Source organism: Hordeum vulgare, chromosome 4H (genome assembly GCF_904849725.1).
Source record: "Hordeum vulgare subsp. vulgare chromosome 4H, MorexV3_pseudomolecules_assembly, whole genome shotgun sequence".
NCBI lineage: Eukaryota > Viridiplantae > Streptophyta > Magnoliopsida > Poales > Poaceae > Hordeum > Hordeum vulgare.
This window is the reverse complement of record NC_058521.1, coordinates 518,084,919-518,094,854: the sequence shown is the minus strand read 5'-3', so window position 1 is coordinate 518,094,854 and position 9,936 is coordinate 518,084,919. Positions and strand designations below refer to the sequence as shown.

The window sequence follows — 9,936 nt, the reverse complement described above, 5'->3', positions numbered from 1 at the left end:
GAGCATGAGAAAGATCCACGATATCATCGGCATAATCACGACTATGCCCTTCCATCTTAGTGATGGTGTCTTCGTGGCACTCAATAACATCATTGGCCTCACCCAATTGTTCCAAGAGAGTAGTGAAATGCTTATTGGTCCCACCCTTGAGTTTACCCATGAGTTAATCAAAGGAGTTTTCATCTACTTGTACCTCCTCTTGTTCACCATCCGTAGAGGAAGGAGTAGTGGAGATGGTAGTTTTGATGTTGAAGGTTACCTTATTGGTGGCTTTGCCCATTAGGCACGTGGTGATGGGGATGTGATCCTCGTTGGGGGAGTCTAAGAGCGACACTGTGGTTGCGGAGGAAGTGGCAATGGCCACGGGTAGGAGGCCGTTCCATACCTTCACCACTATCGTCATCATCATCGAAGTTGTACTCTTCTTGCACCATTAACCCCTTTTTAAGGCACCCCTTCGTCAAGTTTTCTTGTTGGGGAAGGACTTGGACTTGTCCTTGTGAATGAGCTTATCTCCATTGTCTTCACGCTTCTCATAGGGGCAATCTACAACAAAGTGACCTACATTGCCGCAATTCTAGCATGTCATCACTTGTTGCTTGCCCTTGGAACCACTTGAGTTGTTCTTGGATAAATTGTGCTTGGTATTCCTCTTGTTGCCCCAAAATTGCCTTTACGCAAGAGCCATGTGCTCGTGGTAAGCATATTTGGTGTATTTGGGACAACACTCCTATTCTTCTTCTTCTTTCCCTTCCGAGAAAGCCTTGGCCTTCAAAGCAAGGTTGGGATTCTTTTACCATTGGACACGAGCTAGAGCGTTGTTAGCGGTTTTGTTCAAGATGTTCATAGCAATGAACTCATCCAACACTTCACTTGAGGTCAAAGCATGGAAGTCCTGCCTTTGTCGGATCATGGAGGACATGCCTTTGTTGAATGGCATGATGGCCTTGAGAACTTGCGCTTCACTCAATTGTCATCTGTGTCCTTGCTCTCATGGTCTCGAAAAGAGACAACAAGGGCGTCAACTCCGGTAGAGCACCTGTGGGTCTTCATCTTCATCCATCACAAACTCATCGGCTTCTCAAGAACCACCTCAAAGTTGCATCATTGAATACTTGAGCTTCCTTTGTACAAGGAGTTGATGTACACCCATGCATATTTGGAAATGGTGAAAGGGCGCAAGTCTACAAGCTCTTCAGGTGGCATGGCGGCTTGAAGAATGAACAAAGAGGATGCATTGACTTTATTGTCCACTTATTTCTTGGAGCCATGTTGTTGGGATCATGAGGGTGAAAGCCTTGCTCGATCACCCTCCACAATTGTGTTGAGGTATGATCCAGATGAGACTTGATACGAAAAACCGAATTAGGGAAGTTAGTCAAATCAAGTTCGGGTGGAGGCCCATGAGAGTTAATATGAGGTAAAGGGTCTGGTCCACCATAGGACAAGGGAGGGGCAACCGCGACATTGGTGCCCGATCCATTCTTTCCTTAGGAATTAGGTATAGCGACACTAGCCATCCTTGGTGGAATCAGCATTCCTTTTCGTAGAGAAGGGGTTAAACATTTCCTTTGGATTAGTAGGGAGATTGAGATATTCAAGCAATTTGAGAGAGGTGATGGCCTCATTCAAATCATCCCAAGTAATCGAGGTCTTAGACGCGACCGCATAGTTATGTCCTTCTCGAGTCTCATCGTCAACCATACTCTTTGGGCGGTTAAGCCTTTAAAATAGACATAGCTCTGATACCAATTGAAAGGGTCGATATGGTTGACTAGAGATGGGGGTTTAACATGCAACTACCATTTTTGAGCTTTTCTTAACAAATTCGGTTTAGCAACAAATAGATTGTCTAGATATGCAACTAGGTGAGCAACCTATATGATTCTAGCAACAACAAAAATACAAGCAAGCAAAGCATACAACACAAATATAGATTGCACAAAGTAAAGGTAAGAAATAACCACAAGTGGAGTCGATGAAGACAAGGATATGTTACTGAAGTTTCTTCCCTTTGAGGGGAAGCACATCTCTGTTGGAGCGGTGTGGAGGCACAATGCTCCTCAAGAAGCCACCATGGCCACCATATTCTCCTCAGTGCGGGATGTCGTGATTTCACAAGTGGTGCCCTCGAAGGCAATGACCAAACATTTACAAACAAGGTTGACGCAATCTCCATAACTTAATTGAATACTCCGAACACCATCATGAAGCTTCACCACAATTGATTGTGACTCCGAGGTGACCTCAACCGTCTAGGGTGCTCAAACACCCAAGAGAAACAATATCTGCAAGGGATTATTGGGGGAATCAAATTTCTCTTGACAGAAGTGTAGATCGGGGCCCTCTCAGCCAAACCCTAGAGAATCAACAAGTTCTGTTGGCTATGGAGAGAGATAGAACGAAAATGGAGCTTTGAGCAATAATGAAGTTTGGGGAGAAAGAGGTAGATCTTCTTGGGGGAAAAGACCCCCTACCTATAATGGGAAAGATTCCAACCATTATCTTGCTCTTAACCCGCACACAAGCGGTAGTTCAACCTGCACACAAGCGGTACTACTGCTCGGGCGGTAGTGCTCGCGGAGTAGTGTAATGACACTGAGCCACAAGGCGATAGTGTCGCCTGAGCGATACTACCGCTCGCCCCAACGATACTACCACTGGAGTTGCAGCTCAAGAGCCCACAGAGGCAAGGCAGGAGGAGAGGATGGCAGTAGTGCTGCAATAGCGGTACTACGTTCATGAGAGCTGTACTACTACCATCCTACCTCCGCCGAGGGCGCGACGGGTCCAAAAGGAAGGGGAAGTGGAGCGGTAGTAGGCGAACTGTACTACCTTTCGTACTACCGTTCCACTATCGTGCAAACCCAGCACGAAAAGTCGAGTCCGCGACAGCAACGGTAATATATGCAGTACTAGGCATCGGTAGTACTATCGCTTGAGACCTTCATAACACATGCACATATAACACAGGAGCAACTTCATCAATGCAGGAAAGGAACGAGGGTCAAATGAAAATATGTACATGTTGATTTCATCCAAACCTTTTCGAAATGGACCCCTCTTTAATAGTACAGTCCTACGACTCAAATCCACCGATAATGAAACACAAAAAAATAACTGTCTTTACTTCTAAAACTCCGAGGGGCACGAATTGTCTTATGCCATACAATAAATTATTTAAAATGCTCAATGCATATGATTAGTCCATAAATGCATTGTCATCAATTATCAATTACCAAAACCACTGAGAAAGAAATGTACCCTAACACTTTGTCAAGCCCAGGCCGGCCCAGCGTATGATCAGGTTTACTTTGAACGTGTGGTTCACCCTTGTACTAAAAGAAAAACTCTCATATGCAATGCATGCATAACTTCGTACTGAGTTGACTGAACCATCCGCATAGATCTGGGTTGGAACTTCAAACACCTCATATATCACCATAGAAACGAGGTCAGAAATAAATCTCTGGCTTGCAACATTTGCACACGGTCACAGAGCCACATAACCAGACTAGTATAAGTATACGCATCCAGCTGTATAGACTGGACACGCCAGCTTCACATTTGAGGTTACAACTTACAACCCTGGGGAGTGAGACAATATGATGTGCACGTCAGCCAATAAGTTTTCATGTGGAATAGCAGATGCTAAGACTTCAGAGAACTGAAAGACCACTGAAGATATGATCCCAATTTGATTTCTTTTGCTCAAGTTTCCAAAATTGTCAGTCCTAACCACAAGCGGGAAACTTTAACGGCTGAAACGCTCCGATATCGACTTTGGTATGAGGCTAGTTGTGCTTGATTGTTTCTCTAACCTGTGTCAAGTAGCAAGCATCGCTGTTACAAAATTGCACATGCACGTGAATAAATGATATGGCAGTTGAATGCAGAAGGGAGTAAAAGAACCTCGCAATCTCTTCTACAGATTTCATTATTTGCTCTGAACTTGTTTCAATCACTTGTCCTCCCAGTATCATTTCATCCAAAACTGTGTGAAGCTGCATTTGATGATATTATAATGAACCAAGAGAAGAATTGTCGTTATTTGGTAGTATTACTCATCACTATGACATGAAAAAAGGCTGTTGATGAACCATCAGAATTTGATCTGAACTCTGAACAGAAAGAATGTGCATCACTACATATATGCATACTCCCAGCAGTTACATGGTGTAGTCACTACAGCAAGCAGGGGATTGGGCCATGGAGGGCAGTAGCATCGTAGGCACCAGCAGGTTTCGAGTTTATTAAGGGCCAAAGGTGGCCTTAGGCTTCCATTCCAAAAGTTCTCAAGTATCGATTATCAGCATTGCTTATTAACAAAAAGTTACCGATCATGGTTTTTTTTAAAAGATCCAGCATCGCTGGCATTCATTGGTAATAGCAGGAAGCAACGGAAAACAACAAGGTGGTGAAGGTCCTAGGACCAAAAGATTCGAAGATCAAAGAAAAAGAAAAATAGCAGCCCTTAAAAGCTGCAGTTCAACACTCGAAACAACCCACACTAGGCAGCGCAGCTCCGACTCTGACGATGAACAATGGTGGAAAACAAGGCGAGGTTGGCGTCACCGAACGAACCGCCTGTCACGCGTCATCGTATACCACCGGTCCCCACCGCGGCTTCGACTTCACAGCAACAGACAGTTGAGGCACACCCAGGACACGCCGGAGAAGAAGAGGCGGCTACCAGGACCAAGGCCACGCCTCCGATATTGCTCATTGCCGTCATCGTTGCCACAGAAGCCACCGTGCACGTCCAATCGTAGGAAGCACCAAAGGGATCAAAGTCTTCAAGACGGTGCCCTAAAGAGAGGAACGACGTTGAAGACGATGCCACCGCCCGACCCTACAACAGGATCAGGGCTTTCACCCGAAGGACTTGATCCGGAAGAACTGGATCTGAGATTCCCAATGACGTCTCCAAGAAGGATAGCAACGCCCGCAGGTGTCGTCGCCGTTGGCCGGTCAACACCCCCAGGCTTTCACCCGAGCAGCCACTCCCACGCAGCAGGCCGAGGTCGACCCGTACCTCCATTGGACCGCGCACCCCCCACATAGCGAGCACGCCACCGCTGTGCAGGGCCACCAGCAAGCCTTTCGATGACGGGCCTGCAAAGATCAGATCGGGTCCTGCACCCCGCATCCAGCCGCGGCCAGAGCCTCCCTGCAACAACAAGAGGCAACCGTGCACTACCAGCAGAAGGTAGTGCCCCTCCCGGGCCGCCAGCACTAGTAGACCTGGCAGATCCAGGCCTCCCTGCACCAGACAACCCCCTCGCGCCCCCGACGCGCCTATAGAACCTCCCTGCAGCGCGGCCTCACCCATCGCAGCCCTTGAGTGCCGCCCCACTCCCTCCAGCGCCGGATCCTGCGCCACCGTGCCTCTGTGCCGCGCTGCATCTCCTCATATCCACGCCGCGCCGCATCACCCCGTCTTGCGCATGCCCGCCGCGCCTCAGAGCGCGCCCATGCACCACCCCTGCCTCGTCCGCGCTGCAGGAGGCCGCCGCGAGCCCACCGTCGCATTGTCCTCCTCGCGGGCCACCGGATCCGCGCCCGCTCGTTGCCGCACGCCAGATCCGTGCCCATGCCACAACCGCCCGCGCCCTCCGCACACATGCCACCTCCGCCCATGCCCGCCGCGCCTAGCCGACGTGAACCCGTCGTGGCTCGCCAGCCAGCTCCCGCCGGGACCCGACGCATCGCCGCGTCAGATCCGCCCGCGCACCTCCGAGAGGGGCGCCCCGCCGCCACCCTCCCTGGAGCCTGGCCGGGCTTTGCCGGCGGGCTCCTCAGGCGGCGGCGAGGTGAGGGGGACGATGGCGGCGCCGGAGTGGCTCCCCCTGTGTCGCCAGAGAGAGGCGATGCGGGGTCGGAAGGTAGAGAGTGTTGATTTACCGATCATGTTTTAACAGGCCCGTTGGAATGTTATATTGGATTGGCCCTTCCTACACTTTACTTCAAGTTCTCTGCCAGACTGCCAGTGGACTACAGGACACTAATGCTCACTTGTAGAGTTATAGTGTTATCTAGAAGCTTGAGAAGATTTGGTATTTCATACCTATTCTTTTATCCTAATCTGTATAGAATTTGAAGTTACCATTTCAATTATGACATTGCCCTTTGGTTGAGATGTAAACTAAATACTATACATGCTTCTGCAAGTTTGAGGTGCCCACTGCTAAGGTGCTACAGAACTTCACTGAAACACCAGCATGATTTAACAACATATACTTTTAATAAGTAAGAAAATGCTTCTTTGAATTCCAACTGTAATAATTTGGTCAGTTGTGGAAATGAAATAGATATGCTGTAATACAGCATTGTAAGTCTTGTTAGATTCAAGTATTTGTTATATTGGGCAGTTGCATATGGTTTTATATGACTCGTGTATCAAAAAGCTATTACATGCTGCAAACAAGGATAAAAACACCAATGCTATTGTGGACTTTATTTATGATAGCAGTGACTATCCAGAATAAAATACCAAACAAAGAGAATCATAGTACCTTGTTGAAGTTAAATACAATATCAAGCTCACATACATTCTTGAAGCACCTATTCAATGTTTCAACAAAAACTGTGACAAGAAGATTAGTTGGTCTCTTCAAAGAGGTAACAGAATAATCTTAAAGTGAGAAACGGAGGAGAAAGAAGATGAACAATTCACCAAGCAGTAGATGTAAAAAAGGAATGCATGTTTGTGGTAGTGCAGTGACATCTTTTTAGAAACGATAGTAGTGCAGTGGTATGCATAAGTGTTTAACAACAATAAGAATTTGCACTGGAAATACGGAATACAAAAATGTAAACAAGCAGTGTATGGATAATGAACTGAAAGAACCACAGTAATGAGATAAACAGCCACCGGAGGAAGTAGACTCTGTACTGAAACATTACAAATAATGTGAAGCATGATAACACACTGACCATAATTAGTTCCTCATGCAAATCTATGCAGCCTCATTTGTCCATTGCACACAGCTATCAATTATAGTGATGGAAGAAACAATTCCGTGGAGAAGGAGTTAAGTTACCTTGTACGAGGTCGAGCATGGCAAGCTCATTCTCCGAGCTATCAAAGACAAAGATGAAGTATAGTGTTGCCAAATGCTTGTAGACCAGTTTCGTTCCCTGGAAAGCGTAAAAAAGAAAATCAAACGTTTTTATCCCTTACAGCTTATTGTAGGTAGTAAGATGGAAAAAGGTCACTCCAATAGTTCAGTTGTTTCTGTCACAAATTTAACTTCGGTGCAGATTTAGTTTTACAATTAGTCAAATGTTCGCAGCAACACACGCTAAATAGCTGTTCGCCACTCTCCTTCAAAAAGATTTCTGAGCATTTGCATACCTAGTTAAGAGTTTAGTCTGTTTACATACAGATTGACAAACATTTCAAATTTCCTGGTTCATTGCCGTATTGCCTACCATTCCGTCCTTTGCATTAGATATAGTACTACCGGTTTGGCCTAGGATAGCTGGACAAGGTTCAGTACCGGTCCAAAGATTGCATCGGCCTCGACGAAATTGCTCACACCCTCCGGCCTCGCAGACAACGCTGCAAGAAGAGGGTCCGTAACTCAACCACATCATCTTGCGAAGGAAAGCGAATCGTGTGTACACATACACTGGAAGACGCTGCGGACCAGCTCCTGATGCTTCTCCGGGTCCTGCAGCCACCGATTAATCCGTGAGCCGGAGAACGGAGAAAAACAAAGTCCAGAGCTTGGTCTCTAAGGTATTTCATCAAGAACATAGAGATCTAAAGATGAAGCGGTTCTGGATTTGGGTGGGGAAATTGGCCGAGCAGTTGGTGGATGGGTGAAGACTGAAGAAGTAAGGGCGTGAGGAAAAATAAGAAGGGGCGGCGAGTGGAGAAGGTTCGGGACCTGGAAATTGTAGAACTTGAGGAGGCGGGGCTTGCCCAGAGTGCTGATAACCATCACCGCCTGGATCATGGCCGCCGACGATGAGGAGGACGCGAGCGAAACGACCAGATCGCGACAGCCCTGGGGATATTAAAAAGGAAGTGCCGGTGCGATTGGGGATGGTGAATTGGTGAAATTATAGTACTAGAAGATGACGTGACTTTTAATTCAACAAAGCAAATATGGCCAAACCGGCGTGCTTATAACGCCGGCCCAACAGCCCGCAGGCCAGGCACCATACGGGCCCGACCCAGCACAGGCTAATCGTGGTCGGCCCAGGCACGAGCACGCCGTGAGTTGATTTTGATCTTGATGACTTTAGCCTCTTCCCCCCGAGCTCCGATCCCATTACCATGCCTCCATCCATGCAACCATCCTATACCGATCATCCATCTCTCGAGGCCATTCTCGATACCCAACCCGATGGTCACAACAATTCTAGTAGTGGGACGGGTTCCTCCACCAGCATGGGTGTGAGAAGAACTTGTCGTAGAACCTCTGAGGTGTGGGAATTTTTCGATGAAGAAATATCTATGATGGGCGGTGGGCGGAAGGTGTCGCCACGGTGCAAAAGGTGCCAGAAGGAGCTAACCGGAGAAGCCAAGGGAGGAACCGGCCACCTGAAGAGGCATTTGGATTCCCTCAAGAAGGCGGATGCAACGAGCGCATCTAGCTAGGCCGTGCAAACTCATCTCAAGTTCAACACCGACGGTACGGTAAGCAATTTCGTTTACGATCCTCAACGAGCGCGAGAAGGTCTATGTCGTTTTATTGCTTTGAATGATTTACCACTAGGTATTGGTGAATCTGGCGGTTTCATAGAATTTATTCAATCTTGTCATAATCCTAATCATAGAACAGTTTCTAAACAAACTACAAGTAGGTATCTTAAAAAGCTTTACCAGACTGGTAAAGATAAAATAAAAGATGAATTTTCTACGTACACTTTTTCAGTGTCATTAACATCTGATATATGGATTGGTCGGGCAAAGCAAGACTATATTAGTGTGGTAACTCATTATGTTAATGAACATTGGCATCTACAAAAAAGAGTCGTAGGATTTGAATTAATAAATGTATCACATAGTGGTCCAAACATTGCTGAAGCTATACTAAAAGTTGTGAATGATTTTGCTCTTGCCGACAAAGTTTTCGCAATAACTTTGGATAATGCTTCAGCAAACACGAGTGCAATGAACGCCTTGACTCCTATATTCTCCACATATGTTGTATCTTTTTTAATGCATCAACGTTGTGCTTGCCATATCATTAATCTTATTGCTAAAGGTGCTTTACATTTATGTGAACCACACGTTGAATGCATACGCTCTGCAATATCTTATCTTTCGCATTTAACTCAACGAATTTCAAACTATAGGAGATATTGCATTGCCATAGGTGCAACTCCTCATAAGTATAATTCAAACATGCATGTTAGATGGAACTCTACATATTTGATGCTTAAGGCAGTTGTTCGAGACAGAGTTTCGTTCAATGGTTTTATTAGTGCAAATTATGGGGTTGAACCTATAATCACCAATGAAACTTGGCATGTTATTACAACATTGACTGCATTTCTTGAGTTGTTCTATGATGCAACAATTACTTTGTGTGGGGTTTATTACCCCACATCTCCTTTGATGGTGCATACCATATTAGACATTGCTAGTCATCTAAAAGCATATGAAGGTGATGGCTGATACGTCTCCAACGTATCTATAATTTTGATGGTTCCATGCTATTATCTTGTCAACTTTGGATGTTTTATATGCATGAATATGCTATTTTATATATTTTTTGGGACTAACCTATTAACTTAGTGCCAAGTGTCAGTTTCTGTTTTTCCGTGTTTTTGGCCCATTTTCAGACGGAGTCCAAATGGAATGAAACTTTACGATGATTTTTTTGGACCAAAAGAGACCCCCGAAGCTTTGGAAGAAGGCCAGATGGGCCACGATGGAGTCACAAGCCCTGACGACGCCACCACCCCCCTAGGTGGCGC

General features: G+C 46.2%; 1 protein-coding gene across 1 annotated transcript; it reads right to left on the bottom strand.

Annotated features, from left to right (window-relative positions):
* Positions 1 to 3,414: 3,414 nt before the first annotated feature.
* On the bottom strand, positions 3,415 to 8,055 carry LOC123449236 (AP-3 complex subunit sigma). The gene is made up of 7 exons (XM_045126378.1): positions 7,896 to 8,055; positions 7,634 to 7,676; positions 7,503 to 7,564; positions 7,044 to 7,140; positions 6,516 to 6,586; positions 3,913 to 4,004; positions 3,415 to 3,821 (listed from the first exon to the last, which is right to left on the bottom strand). Exons 1-7 carry the CDS (start codon positions 7,962 to 7,964, stop codon positions 3,755 to 3,757), a joined length of 501 nt encoding a protein of 166 aa, XP_044982313.1. The 5' UTR covers positions 7,965 to 8,055; the 3' UTR covers positions 3,415 to 3,754.
* Between the last annotated feature and the right edge of the window lie 1,881 nt (positions 8,056 to 9,936).